A 15,540-nucleotide genomic window follows, 5' to 3' on the forward strand; every position below is an offset into this window, starting at 1 on the left:
AGTCAGAAGCGTGCACACATTCAATAAACCAATAAAAAGCTGGTCATTTCATACCTACAGTCATGCTAAATGGTGACCAAAGAGCTGTGGAGACCACAATATGGATATCAAAAAGGAAAAAAGGGCTGGGGGTGTACGACATTTAAAACCAAGAGACAAAATAACAACTCTTTCCTGTCTCTCTGCTATTCATGGGTGTTTAGTCTCCCCCACTCTAGATGGGAAAAGTCCCTCCGACTTCACACCAGAGGACACCAGACGCTGTTTGCCATGACCTCAAAGCTGACATCACCATGCAGCTGTGCCCTAGATTTCACAGCACACACACAAACTCTCAAGCACACAAAGCTTTGGGGAAAACGAACTGCGTGCTCTTATCGATTCATCCAGTATCGTCCTAAGTTTTCAAGAGGTTCTTTTTTGTTTTTTTTTTGTTTTTTGACTCCTCTGCTTAGTCATAGCGGGGATGGGAAAGAAATGTTGTTGACCGTGTTGGCATGCTCCAAGCTGACCATCCCGCCGAAGGTTAAGTGTCAGATGGAAGGATGGCCAAAAATGTTCTGACCAAGGAGAATGGCAAGATAAAAACAGAAACATTATGGCAGTGCTCAAGGACAGGGTAGGACTAGTGGAAACAGTCAATTCTGTTCATTCACAATCAATTGCTGCCTCCTCACTACCCAATGACACTCTCACTAAATGCCGAGAAAAACAAACAAATCAAATAGAGCATCAATATGTGCTTCCCTCGCTAAGGATAAGCAAAGAAAAAAAAAAAGAGTTTGTCCGCACATTGTGTTATTCATCTTTCCTAATCAGGAGCCATTAAGGATTAGTTAACAACATCATCTTAACATCATGCCTATGTGTTAGTTCAAAGAATTAAAACACAGACAGTCCCTGTGGTGATGATGATGGCAACAGCTATTGTATCATGTAGCACTGGTTGGCTGGTTAGTTAAGTGGTGGATCACACCATGTGGTCTCCAGTGCTGGTGCTGGGGGTCTGGCTGGGCAGCTCAGAGGTGTGCTCCTTCTGTCTGAAGGTCTGCTGCTGGTGCCCGGAGCAGCAGTCCCGACCGGTGACCTTGCACATTCGGTGCTCCTCGTCGCTTTCCTCCTCAAGCCCCGAGCCTTCGTCCACGTCCAGCTGGCAAACGCACACCTCAATCCCCGAGTCGCCGGTCACATGACGACGCCGAGTGATGAGCTCCTCATCCTCCTCTTCTTCTTCTTCTTCCGCCATCAACGGAGCCGCCACGTTCTCATGTGCCAGACACTGTGCTTGGATCGGCATTGACACAGCTTCCTGGTCTGATGCTGAGCCTGAGGCGGGACTGTCCACCCTTGGGTCTGCCTCAGCCAGGGGTTGTGGCGCCGTGGCGACATCTGGCTGTCTCACTTGTGGAGGGAGTGCAGGAGCAGTGTCAGGAGGGTTTTCAGAGTAAGGAGGAGGCGGTGTCGGGGGGTGACCTACCACCTCTTCATAGTCGGGAAGCTTGCAGTCATTCCAGAACCCTGAAAGTCAGCAAATAAAAAAAGCTTCAGCTTTCAAACCACCTTTCCCATAAAGACAGTTGTACATCCATGTAGAGCTGCAACAATTAGTTGTTTAAAGGTCCCTTTTCTGCAAAATGCACTTGCAATGACCTTTCAATAAAAATGTGTGTCCCCGGTGTGCCCACAGACCACCAAACTCTGAGTAAAGACTCTTTTTTTCTCCTGCCTCTGGCAAGTTCCATAAAAACAATATTAACACAAAATCTTTGCTGGTCAATAAACAAATTTAAACTAGTTCTGATTCATTTATTCACTACATCTGTGAGGCCCTTCTGTTGTCCACATGGGACAACTAATCATTTTGTTTTGCAGTAAATTGTTCCCGATTTAATGTCTTCATTCAATCAGGATATCTAGTCTGGCACTAACTGCAAGTCTGCTTAAGAAAAGTGCATCCAGTAATTATCCAAAAAGTATTTTTGCAAAATGATTTGGTTCACTTTACTGGGTACTTCTAACATTATACACGTGTAAGAGAGGGATGGAGGTAGTATCCCCTATGATATCCTGTGGGAAGACCTAGAAAAGTACATGTTATCAGGGTCTCTGCGTGAGTCACTGTCTGTGTACGCTCACACTTTGAGTTGTGTTCACATTCTTGACATTAAGCCAAGCGTGTTGACTACGAGCCTTGGACGTGTGCACCTTGTCCCACTCCTGTTTGTGATATCAGCGGACGCGATATCAAATTTCAGCCAAGGGCCAGAGTGACCACTGACATTAGGGTGGCATCTCTGCTGCCCCTCTGGCAACGTCACACCGCCATCTCCAATACACAGTCAGGCAATTTGCAGCCGAGTGCGACAAGATCAGGATGAGGATCAGCACTTGCAATACGAAGGTTATAACTCTGTCTCAGTAAAAGAGGACTCAGGACTCAGCTGCTCCAAAGAGAGTTAAGGTATCTTGTGGATCTGGATGATCTACAGTAAGATGGACATTCTGTTGTACTTTGGTGGTGGAGGGTTCAAAAGTCCTGACTCTTAAAATGATGGACATGAGATTTGAGTAGTACCCAGAAGATAATGATACTGTGCATAGAAGCTGCCAACATGGCTGGCCTCAATTTGTCCAACAGATAAACAAGTTATCTAAGAAAATCTTGGTACAGAGCTGTGGCTTTGCACTGAATTAGGGAACTCAGGAGAGAAAAGCTATATCCCAGCAGGTCCAAGAGCACATGAGGATCCCATAGCAGGTGCTGGAGGAACTTGCAATGGCAACGATTATCTGGGTTTGTATGCCTCACCACAACCCTGTGTGGAAGTCCTAATCTGTATTCAACATAAACATGTCCATCTGATGTAATGTCCTCATAACAACTGTCCAAAGTTTTGAGAAACTCGCAACTTTAACAGAAAGCTGCAAGGTGACAAAGAATATGGAATTGCAATTGCTGTATTCTGCACTAAAATTATAAAGTAAAACTGTTGCATCTGGGATGTTGCCATAGGAAACACAAAGACTACTCACGTAGATTGAGTGGTGGAGGAGAAATGAAAGAGCTGGAGGCTCCCTGGTAGGCCATAAGGCTGATCTCACGCTGACGTTGCTCCTGCTGCAGACGCATCTTAACCCTCCGGTGTCGGTAGGCACAGCAGCAGCTAAGCATGATGATCAAGGTCCATACCAACCAGAACCCTATCCAGGAGAGGGGGGGCAGACTCAGTGTCATCTTAACATAGTCTACAGGTAACAGATGAAACTGATCAAGGCTGTCCCAAGCACTAATCAAGGCAAAGGTGGTACATCCATGGGCATTTTGGCTACAAAGATTACAGGTTAAAGTCGGTTTTGCTTTCAGTTTGTCTTGAGAAAGTAAAACTGATGTGAGCAGGAAATAACGCACATTAAAGCAAATCAACACTTATCCTGAGAGTTAAATCTCCAAATCAGAGGATTAAACAGACAATAGGAATGGTGTGCAAAGAAACCCAAAGTGAACTTACACCAGAGTTCGTAGTAGTAGGTGCAGCATTCCGTCTCTCCACAGCAGTAGCCCATCTCACAGCGGTACTGTTCATTGTTTACACCAAAACAGAACTCCTTCCCCTTAAACACACACAGGGTGAACGCTTGGGTCAACACTCAGTCACACAAGCAAGCCCCCGATAGACTGACCAACATCCTGGATCTACTTAGCCTTTGGCACTTCAGTGTCACTTGTTGTGTTTGCACATTATTGGGCTAGTTTTCTGTACAGATCTAACGCTACCAAGCTAAAAAATGTACGCCAGCAAAACAAACTGCTTTAAAATCAGACTTTAAAATGTTACCGAGGAGAGGCGATGCCAGCAGCAACTGCTAAATGTTGCCACCGGTTGAGTGCAATTACTGTTATTTAATACAATGAGATCAAAAGTAGGTTAAAACAGGTTTTTAGAGCAAACTGTAGTCATAAAAGAATGACGCTAACGTGGCTATTATTATACTGCCGAACGATGTCAGTGCGACGGTAAATGTAAAGATAAAAAACTACATTGATTAAGTACCAATACGAGGGTTCGTGTCGATATCAAATTATTTTCAGGAGAGTTAAAGCAGCCTAATAATATCGACAACTGTGAATAAACATGTCAGTTTGCCGGGTACCAGTTAGCAACGGCTAACGTTAATCTTAACACACTTGATTCAAATAGTCAATTGTGATAATAAAACACATCCGTGTAGCTTTTCGAGTTGTAACTTACATTTTCCAGCGAGTTAACTGTCGAAATATTAATGAAAACTTTGACTAACTGACGTCATCCACGGTACACAGTAGCGAACCGTGCCCAGTTTCCTTTGTGGAGGAGACAAAAAGGATAGGCACAAGGCCTTCACCCATCACGAGAGCCGCGGCCTCGCCTGGAAAAGTCGGCCGACCCCGGGAGCGCTAGCGACGGCTTACCTGCACCAGACAGGTCCCGGTACAAAGAAGACCTACAATGGATCCCAGTGCTTTCTGCGGCATCTTTCTGGGTCGTCGGCCGTTAACACGACGGGAATCATATAGCAGCAGTCGGTCGAATAGACGGCTTGTTGAGGTGACTGCAGGTGGCTGTTGCTGGTTAACGGTTCTGCCTGTCGCACTCAGACATGTTTTGGTTGTTCCTTGACTCAGAAACAGCACCGATGTTAACACGAACCGGAGGCGGCTGTCGGGCTCTAGATGGCGCTGCGGATGCGTCTGTGGGAACATTGATTTGAAACATTGATCATTCAGTGCATGGATGGTTCAAGTTCGATCTTCTTGCATTTTGTTCACTGTATTCCTCTTCTTCATTTAATGGCGAGCTGCTATATCTTTGTTATCAGTCTGTCTTAAGATCTGTGTCTTGAATATGTTTCATATTCCGTGTGGAAGATTACTACTTACTTAATTAATCCTTATTTATTACCTTTTATAAGGTAAAGTTAGCACTGGCTTAGACCAGCAACTCTCAACATTTAAAGTGCGATTATCTCTTTCTCAATTAAAGCTTTCTCGAATTTGATTCAACAGTTTAATCACAGAAATTAGATATCATTTGATTTCGGTGTAAAATGAATAAATGTGTAGTGCCACGGTGGAAAGTTAGTTTGCGCTTTGCGTATTTCTGAAGAAGCCATATTCTGTTCATATTTTTCATGGCGCATTTTTTTGGTCCTTGTGCCAGAGACGCCCAGCTGTCTGGTTGTTTACGCTGACGTCACGGTTTCCCCTGGCAACAGAACTTGACAGCTGTTCCCCCAAGAGGCATGGTTAGAAATATGTTAATCCACTCAGCCTGAGCAGAGACAACACAAACACCAGAGGGAAGCATGGTGAGTTATCACGATCCACATTCATGACTGCTTTGGTCTTTCTTTGAACAATAGTTATTGTTTTATTGACATTTGCGGTGCTGAAAATCGTTACCTATACAGCCGGATAAAGTCACATGGCACCTATAACATACTGCATTAGTTTTTAGAAAGATGGCACTGTCAATCAAAGTCAAAACGTCAGTTAGAATATGCCAGCCAGAGGTTAATGCCAAAGGCGATGGTGATAATATGGCTATGGGTGTTTCTGACTTTCATCAGTGCTCAAATGTCAGATTTGGCAAGTTGTAATAGTTTTAATTTATACAATGTTTTATTCAAATGTTTTAGATCATTCACTCTCACCAATACACACTTCCTTTTGTGCAGGAAATCAAAAAGAAAAAATGTAACAGGAGTTACAGAGTGTTTTACAGCCGAAAGAAAATAGAAACAAAGGGTGACAGAGAACACAATATCTGAAAACAAGCAGAAAAATGTAGACGAACCACAAGCTGTAAAGTTACAATATCAAGAAAAAGCCAAAAAGAAAAAAATGTGTTCATCTGGCTATTGACAGAAAATCAGTTGACATTTACTTGTTTCTATATTTGACATAGCACATGTAATACAGGTCGCAGAGTGCAGTAAGTAAATAGCTTGACTCAAAGCCTTCCTTACCTCTTTCTGGACACGAGCCACTCACTGTACACATGCCTAATCTTAGCCAGTTGTCCTGCTAAATCCTCATTATCGGGACAATTCTTGTTGTGTCACAAGCTGCGTTTGGATCCTCTGCCAACCCCTGATACCATGCTGGCCTCTGATAACTGGTGCTACACTTGATACAGTTTAGGCCATGAGTCTGTAGAACAAACAGTGAGAAAATCCTTCCAGGTTTCCCTCTGACATGTCATCTTAGACACTGCTGTACCATGGAAGCTCTGCACCTTTAACGTGTTCTCTGATCCACCTGCAGGGCCTGTTGTCCATTCTTCGGAGGCTGAAGCAGTCTCCTGAACAGGAGGTGCGCTTACTGTTGCTTGGCTTGGACAACTCGGGCAAGACAACTCTGCTGAAACAGCTGGCAGCCGAAGATATCAGTCACATCACCCCCACACAGGTACAAACGTGCACACCCTGGCAAACATCCAATAGCTAAGTCACACCTCGAAGATCTTGTCGCTGTTGTCACAAATGTCCTCACATTTCCTAATTTTCCGGTCAACAAGATCTCCAAGTTTTGCTTTAAATTCGCTTTTGGCAAGTATTAGATAAAGCAATACGCATCTATGCCATCTTTCAACAGGGCTTCAATATAAAGAGCGTTCAGTCGTCTGGCTTCAAGCTGAATGTTTGGGACATTGGAGGTCAGCGGAAGATCCGCCCCTACTGGAGGAATTACTTTGAGAACACGGATGTACTGGTAGGTTCTCTGTGATGGTCTTGAGTTGCTTAAACAAACTGAACATTCACAGATAGCAATCCTCCAGGTTTAGCGTTTTATGCATCTTGAGAACCGTTTTGATAATATCTATGATATTATTTGCAGATCTATGTGATTGACAGCTCAGACAGGAAAAGGTTTGAAGAGACGAGTCTGGTGAGCTCCAATTTACGTTTTCTTTACATAGTGATAAAATAAGGTATTCTTTGTGTGATTTCTTTTTGTATACACTTACTAGAGAAGCATATCACAACATATCAATAATGATTGTAATTTTAGCCTTGTTTTCCGATGATGTTACATGCTTTTATAGCCAAAAGGCAACATTAAAGTGTGTCTGCCCTCATGTGACTGTTCCTCCAGGAGCTGGCTGAGCTGCTGGAGGAGGAAAAGCTTGCTGCTGTACCCCTGCTAATCTTTGCCAACAAGCAGGACCTGATGACAGCCAGTCCAGCATCTGAGCTGGCAGAAATTCTCAATCTGCACACTATTCGGGATCGCATGTGGCAGGTCCAGGCCTGCTCAGCAGCCACTGCTGAGGGAGTGCAGGTAAATAAAGAGCACGCAGTCTGCAAAAACACAGCATGCATACACAGCGAGGGGTGGGACAGGGTGCAGAGTGGCTCCAGCTGCCTTTGCAGTCAGTTTGAGAACTCACAGGATATTGCCATAGATATGTTATTCAAGTTTACATTGAGACATCACTTTTAAATTACTTTTTTTTTTTAAAAAAAAAGCTTGTTTTACTAAGAGCAACAAAAGCTCTTTTAATATGAGACAGGCCAAGCGAACATATACAGTATACAGTCAAACCGTGACTTGTAAATATATACCTTTTAAGCTGTAGCTCACATCAATATCGACCTCGCAGATTTTCCCAGCACAACCACATTGTTTGCTTCTTTCCAGGATGGCATGACCTGGGTTTGCAGAAATATAACGTTTCGGAAGAAATGATTCAGGTAGCAAAAGATCGGTGAAGAATTACAGTTGCACTTTACACTTGACCTAGAAGTCATTTTATGTCCAGGACAAGGGAGTGACGAAATGTGCTCTTTCTTTTTGATAAATCAGTGTATTCATTCCGTCTTCACCTTACAGTATAAAACATTTTATACGTAGAAATTGTCCAGACAGTGATTCTTTATGTTAACCCTGCCAATGTATATACTGTACATATTACTGTCTGAATAAACTTTTATGACTTCACTTCAGTGCTGTGTGTGATGGATTCATGACTGATAGGCGTCGAATGCCTGTGAGTCACTCCGCTTAAAGCTAGAGGGCGCCCTTTGCTAACGTTCTCTCTCTCTCTCTCTCTCTCTCTCTCTCTCTCTCTCTCAGCCTAATGCTTAACTATTAACTCCTTTAGTATCCATGAATGATGTGGCAACCTGTGCTTTATTTGCTGCTCGAGGCCTCACTGTCTTCTGCTCAGGCACAGAAAAAAAAAATCTGCATCATCAACAAAATGACCATAAAACATGAGTACATGCACACGGGAAACCGACCTCAATACATCTCTCCTGCATACACATATAAACCATACAGAAACACCTTGGCCATTCAATTACTCAGCTACTCACCTTGTTCACCATGATTCACCACACGGCAATTGCATTTTCTGTCTATTTTTCTATTTCGTCTTTTGCAGCACATTTGCCACAAATCCCACTAATCTGAACTGGCCGAGTGCTCCACTGTGGTCCTATAGGGCATTTACATACAAACCTTTTCCAGGACTAATAGCTCTCCAATACAATTTGCATTTATATAGCCCCCTTCATACCAACATGATTTGGCGCCTTTGCCCATGATAAAAATAAACCACCTCCTTTGGCCTTGAGTTACTGCCCTGCTGCTCCTGATGTGTGTGTTCGTGTGTGTCCCTCTACGTATGTAAGGTTGGTTGATTTTAATATGTCAGAGCTGCTTGATCCTCCGATGGCGACTGAAACAAGTGCGGAAAGCCTCAAAACAGACCCCATAATGATTCAGCCCTCAGTATGGGCTTCGGTACTGCTATACAGTACACATTTGAATATTGTTGATACAGCACTGAGGGACACTTGACCAGGGCAAAGAGTCATAAGATAAATATTAAACCAAAACAAATTTCCTTGGACCACGTGAAAAAGGAGATTTATCGTTATTTAGTTAATGCTGCTTTTAGTTTGCTCGTGCAAATGCACCCAACGCTTTTCCAAGGCTCTATGGAGCGAACATCAAAAGAGAGAAAAAAAAGTAATGAATGAGGAAATGAAAGTCTATCATGTGAGACTGAAAATAAAATGCCCCCTCGCGCCCTTTGGAGTGCTTAATCATTAACATCTAATCCATGTGATTATCACCCAACCTGTAAAAAATATACCCAATTACACATAGAAGTACTCTGATAAATCTTTCCAATTGTATCTACCAAACGCATCAGATGGCAAAGGCTGTGAAGTGCCTTTAAATCCCAAATGAATAAAATTGGATCTACCAAATAGAAGAGTGGATTGGAGCAACCAGTCCTCGTTACCTCCGGCTCTATCATCAGTGAGGTGAGAGGCAGTCAGGCCTGGAAAGGGCCATAAATCATGGGACTTTCCCAGCCACTCAGGCCAGCACACCGGCCTCCCACACAGGGGAAACGAAGGGCAGAGAGGCTGATTGACTCGCAGGGCCAGAGAGAGGAAAAAAGGAGGGAGAGATCCTGCGACTTAATTAAAGCGCTGTTTATCTCACACACTGTAACTACAGCTCAGTCACTTTACGGCTACGGCACTGATGTCAGAGGCATCAGTGTTGGGACTGAGAGGAAAATATTCTGACCTCAACCAAGATCTTCATTTAAAAAGTATTTAAATGCATGTAAAACACTACATACAGAGTAGGAGGTTTCACATACAAACACAGTTCTGTCCCTGCTGTCTACATGATTACAAAGATATTGCAACACAGGTTATTCTGCCTGTGGATATAATGTAACACAGACATCACCAATAGATGTGTGTAACTGAGTTGGGAAACACACCCTAAACAGGAATCAGTAATCAGGCATTAATAGTGCTTTGAGTAGAGAGAGGAGTGTTGGTCCGACCATACAAGCAATATGAGGATGTCACCTGACCTCTGGGAGATTGCGAAGGGCATTTTTTTCACTATTTTTTGTTATTTCATAGACCACAAAATGAATCAATAATTGGCAGATTAATCAACTAGATCCATGATGGTGCAGCAGAATCTAAGGTTCTGCACTCGCTGGTACTTTTTCTGCTTGTGTCTATTTATTCGGGTTTAAGAAGCGTTGTTGTCTCTGTGTCTTTGCTATATGCCACTTTTGTATAGAACATTGAGAGCAACAGAAAAAGAGTAAAATGTCTTGCATGTGTACATGCATACACGTACTAATTCTGATTCTAACCGATAATGAGAAAAAACCAGTAGCTGATTATGTATTATCATATGCATGTTCCTGATCATTTGTTGCACCCCTATTCGACCCAGTAAAAAGCGGGAAGTAAATGTCCAACCTGTAATGCTAAGGATCATAAATGGTGGGCTAACTGTAGCTGAATCATTCAGGTGCATCTTTACCGCAAAAGCAACAGTTTGTCCTTTTTGGCCAGGACTTGTAATGTTGAAGTGAAATATTCTTCTGCTCTTTCTTCAATACAACTCCAATGTACCTTGTAAGCAGCTATAACTGAAATGAACCTGGCTCACCCGACCTTTCACAATTACAGTGTTGGGGATAGTTTGTTTGGCCAGCACAGCACCCCTCCTGCCTCATTCCCAGGACAATCCTTTATGATTAAGCAGATAAGTGCTGGTGCTGGATGATAAAACAAACAACAAATGTCCACATTCCTCTCATAGCTCCTTTGATGTGTGTGTGTGTGTGTGTGTGTGTGTGTGTGTGTGTGTGTGTGTGTGTGTGTGTGTGTGTGTGTGTGTGTGCCTCTCCGGGGCTCTAACCGCTCCAAGCCCCCTTTGCTATAATCAAACTGCAGAGTCATAAACATCCAGGGATGGGGACTATAAAAATGATCAGGAGGCTCTATCAGCTGGGGGACAGGAGTTCACACCTCGGAGCGGGTCAGTCTCAGAGCGTAGAAGGGGGTCAGCGTGGGGGTCAGCCTGGTAGGGGGTCCAGGGCTCTGTTTGATGCTCTTGAGACAGAAAGCAGAAAGGTGGAGATGGTGTCGGGATGAACCAAAGCGCTACCGGAAACTCTGACTGATTCTTCCGGAGAGTGTCAGTGAATCGGTTACTTCAGCAGGTCGAACACTGGGACCTGAGCGGAGTCGAACTATGTAAGGATGTGGGATAAGTCTTGTGTTATTTGATCAATTCCTGGATTTCATAAGTTTACACCAGTTTTGGCCATCGCTCCGTTATGTGATGGGAACCTCCAAATGGTTCAACCTCAGAACTAACTTGTGAATTTTTCTGAAGAGCTGCTCACTACAGATTTATCTTGATGTATTGTTCCTCTGTATTAGTGTGGTTCTTTTATTTCGTATTCACAACAGGTTACAGTATCATATTTATGATACTAAAAGCAAAAGATGTAAAGTTGAGGTGAAGAGTTTAAATACTGTAAATTACATCATATATATCAGAAAAGTGTGTGCATGTGCAAGTTTTCTACTGTTTAGTGAGATAATTTTGTAAAAACAAAACAGTGTGTCAGTACGTTGTTAGCATGATGTTTTTTTTGTTTTTTTTAAAAAAAAGATTTTTACTTGCCAATCACAGCTTTCTGTCACTCCTGTGTGTTAAAGTACTTCCACTACAACTCGCTGCAATTGGAAACCAATCACGTCCAATTGATAATAACATGGGTAAACTCTGGAGACCGTGAATCAATAACTCCTCACTTGGACGGGGTCAGAGGTCATACTCTTGACTCGTCACTGACCCTTGACTCCAAACTGCACTCGGAGGAAATAACACTTTCCATCGTCCGAAACGTTCCCAGATTGACTGATTGCCCTTATCATTTGACGGATCTGGTCCAATTCTCTTTTCTCTATCTTTGTTTCCCCACACTCTCTTGTCCCTCGCCAGCACTCATAATTTGACTTTTTATCACCTCTCGCTGAAACAGAGACACAGCGCCATCCGTCATTACAGCACACGCTGACAGCTCCTCACACATGCATGGATTTTTACATTTGACTCAATCCAGGGGCTTACTTTACTGTAACCGATTCAATATTTCGCAAATGAGCCGACCGTTCTATATACACGCCACGGTGGATGGGATGATCTATAGCACGGCCTTAATAGATTTCCCAGGCCTCAGAGCCTGACTAGTTTAGGGGAAAGGGTATAATTTGTGCAATAAAAACATAATTATTCATTTGACTTGCTTGATAATTTATGTTACTCACATGTTTTTAGGTGTTACAGCTAAAATTTGTGAATATTGTATGTGTATGCATGCTGGTCTCTATGTGGGTGCTTTAATAAACCACAATGGGCTGTTCCATCTTGTGTGTGTGTTCTGAACTACAAGCTAGTTTCATATTAGCACTTACTAATTTGAATTGCACCATTAAAACTTAGGAAGTCTCTTGGCTAGTAAATATTTGTGTGTCTATGATTTGATGTGTAAATCAGTTGTAAAGAACATCTTATATAAAGCAATTAGCTACGTAAATAGGATAGTAAAATTATTGCCAGATGTAGGCTGATGTAATATTATTTATATAAGCTAATTCTAACAATTTTAGGGGGTCAAATAAAACATTAAAGATAACATCATTTGTTTTTCATCCAGAGAAATATCTGTGTGAGCTATACAGTATATATATCATGCATACATGCATATAGATTAGATTCAGTGTTATGTAACAGACTCAGGGCCTAATATTTTGGCTGAGATGTGAAATATAAAAACCCATGAAATGATCAGCGAAGTCCCATGAATCTCTACGAACTACCTAATGATATTCATTGTATTTATGAATACCATTTCTTAGAATGAGTGGGAAATATCAGATTAGGTTGATGTTGATGATCTAACATACATTATTTGATAATTTAGGTTATAACATAACTTAAGCTAATGTTGGCGTAACACTTTCTGCTTGGAGGTATCACTTGTCAGTCTAAATGGGTATGTATTAGGAAGCGAATGTTATTTTTGTCAGTTGCTTCAGTTCACTAGGCAACAGTTACACCTCTTGGTTGAGCTCCGTGTCACTAATCTCAATGTGAGTTTGAGAAGTGCACCTTTTTTTTTTTTTTAATTCAGTGACGAGATAATACGCACTTAGTGCAGACCAACATCGCAACTAGGCTAACTTATGAACAGCTGGTGCAACAAAATGAGAACAAAATGAGAGATATCACAGTACACGGTATAAACAGACATGTTTCCAAATATGAAAGGTGCCTTATATGTGAATAAAAATAACATATATTTCCTGCAGTGGAATGAATAAAATGTTCGTGCTGATGATGTTGCTTTCATATTATACATAAATTACCACACAATGCAGAGCAGAGGTTGTGTATTTGCGCACAAACGTCTGCACACTTCTGTCTGACAAACAGAGAGGGTGTGTGCCAGAGAGGCAAAGGGAAATATTGTTTGTGTTTTTATTTTGTTTATATCTCCCTGCCTTTTATTGCCTGCGCTCAAGCTTTGCGAGCACCAGAGAGGGTAAAAGAGAGGGAGAGAAAGAGTATTCTCAATTTCCTTCTAAAAAGAAAATTCATTTGCAGTTGCTAATGTAATGTCACCGTTGTGTTTACTGAGCGTGGATGATGTATAGGGGATGTTGCATTGAGTGAGACTGCTTAATGATGCATAGAATTAAGTCTGTGGCTTTCAGCTGAGCTCCCCTCTCTCTCTCTCTCTCTCTCTCTCATACACTCCTCTACCGCTTCCTCCCTCCCCTTCTCTCTTTCACACACACTCTGTCTCAGACTCCCTTTTCCCTTCCTCTCTACTTCCCTTCCCTTTACCTCTCTTTTCGTTTAATCCCCACCCTCCTCCTCCTCCTCCTCCTCCTCCTCCTTCTCCTCCTCGGCACACCAACCTCTCTCTTTCTCTCTCAGAGCCAGGCTGTCTTGGACTGTTGGCCACACGTTGCTCCGTGCTCTGTTGCCTAACTCCATCAATCACTGCGAAGGGAGAGAAGAGAGTGGAGGGGGTGGGCGATAAAAAAAAGAATAGAAATAAGATATGGTTGGGAAGAAATGAGCAGGATGAAAACACACACTGGGTGTAGACATCGCAGAGGGTCGGTTTTAGAAACCTGGAGGGAAGAACACCTCTTACATTTAATGATCCGCTGTGCACGATGGCAGTCCAAATAATTCCCTCTATTCTATGTGAATATATGCAAGCAATTGTATTATGACTGGCTCTAGCTATGATTGTAAATGTGTTGGGACCAGGGATGATGATGATTATGATGATGATTATAATGATGTGATTTTATGCTAACGGTTATTACCACAGCAAAATGACTACCTGAGTGGGATGAGAGCTGAGTGGGAGGATTGTACATGTGGATGAGTCGCAAAGAGAAAGAAATAAAAATGGTTTTTAGGTTGCTAGGGAAGTATATTCCTTTATTCAGACATCAGGGGCTGATGTGACTGAAACACACCTGTCTGTTGTTCTGTTCTCCAAATTGCTGATGTGCTTGCTTTAAGAAAAATGAGACGTTTGGCTTTGGTTAATTCAATATTCATTTGAAAACAGAAGCAGAATCTCATGAAAGATCCTGCACACTTGTGTATCTGTCATTGTTAGAGTTAAAGCAGGACCAGGAGTAATTTTGTTCACTTTAAATGAATCATATTTTCTTTTTTCAAACTCTGCAGTTCCATATGTAAAAGACTAACAAAATAAATATGTGGATTTAGATTTAATATTTAGGATAATGTGTTTTTCCACAGTTCATCTGTTAGCATTTTATCATTGTTAGTTGTCTTTTGAAGTTATTTTTAGTGGAAATTCCCGTGTATTTTGGCAGCGTGTTTTACGATTTAGATGTGTAGTAGTAAAGTAGTGCTGGAGGTGGACAGGGAGGACAGACAAAACAATCAAAGGGTAAGTGTAACCTAAACGCATCATAACATGAAGACCTTCTCCAGTATAAGGAGTTATTTAAAATCAAATCTATCTATAATGCATACTATAATAATGTTGCATTAAGTATAAATGGATCATTTTCACAAATACACATTGATGTAAAATGCTTGTGGAGAAACAATATTGGGTCATTTCAGCTAGAATTAAAATTCTAAACGTTCAACTATAGCTAAATACTTAATGATGCCATTAAATTATTTTTTCTTTTAAGTTTCAACAAAATTTGATCAGAACTTTTCCGTCACCTGGCTGTCAAAAACTTGTTTTAATCATTTTCTGTATATTTGCTTTTATATAGCATACATAAATACATTTAAAAACATCTGTTAAATGAATATACATTGGCCGGCATGTGTACACCCCTGTCTGCATACCTCTACATACTTTTGATCTTGGGCTGTTTTGTCATGATATGGGCTCATCTCATTAGTCCCAGTTATGGAACCGTAATGCTGCATCATACAGTGATACCTGCACTTCCAGCTTTCCCTGTTCTGTTTCAACATGACAATGTCAGGCTCCCAAGACTTTCCAGTTTGGTGTGGAAGAAGAAGAAGAAGACTGTCCTGCTCAGAGTTTGACCTCAACATCATCCAACAGCTCTGTGATGGATTCAAGTGCACTCCTGCTGATGTGGTTCAACGGGAAAATCTTGCCAGTCTTC

At 41.9% G+C, this 15,540-nt stretch overlaps 1 protein-coding gene and 1 pseudogene across 1 annotated transcript; one reads left to right on the forward strand and one right to left on the reverse strand.

Moving 5' to 3' along the window:
- Positions 1 to 793: 793 nt before the first annotated feature.
- Positions 794 to 4,647, reverse strand: wbp1 (WW domain binding protein 1). Its single transcript, XM_070850946.1, has 4 exons — positions 4,451 to 4,647; positions 3,510 to 3,612; positions 3,034 to 3,201; positions 794 to 1,518 (listed from the first exon to the last, which is right to left on the reverse strand). Exons 1-4 carry the CDS (start codon positions 4,511 to 4,513, stop codon positions 971 to 973), a joined length of 882 nt encoding a protein of 293 aa, XP_070707047.1. The 5' UTR covers positions 4,514 to 4,647; the 3' UTR covers positions 794 to 970.
- A 645-nt stretch (positions 4,648 to 5,292) lies between these two features.
- On the forward strand, positions 5,293 to 7,748 carry LOC139218857 (ADP-ribosylation factor-like protein 3; annotated as a pseudogene).
- Positions 7,749 to 15,540: the final 7,792 nt, after the last annotated feature.

This window comes from Pempheris klunzingeri, chromosome 19, assembly GCF_042242105.1.
Source record: "Pempheris klunzingeri isolate RE-2024b chromosome 19, fPemKlu1.hap1, whole genome shotgun sequence".
Taxonomy (NCBI): domain Eukaryota; kingdom Metazoa; phylum Chordata; class Actinopteri; order Acropomatiformes; family Pempheridae; genus Pempheris; species Pempheris klunzingeri.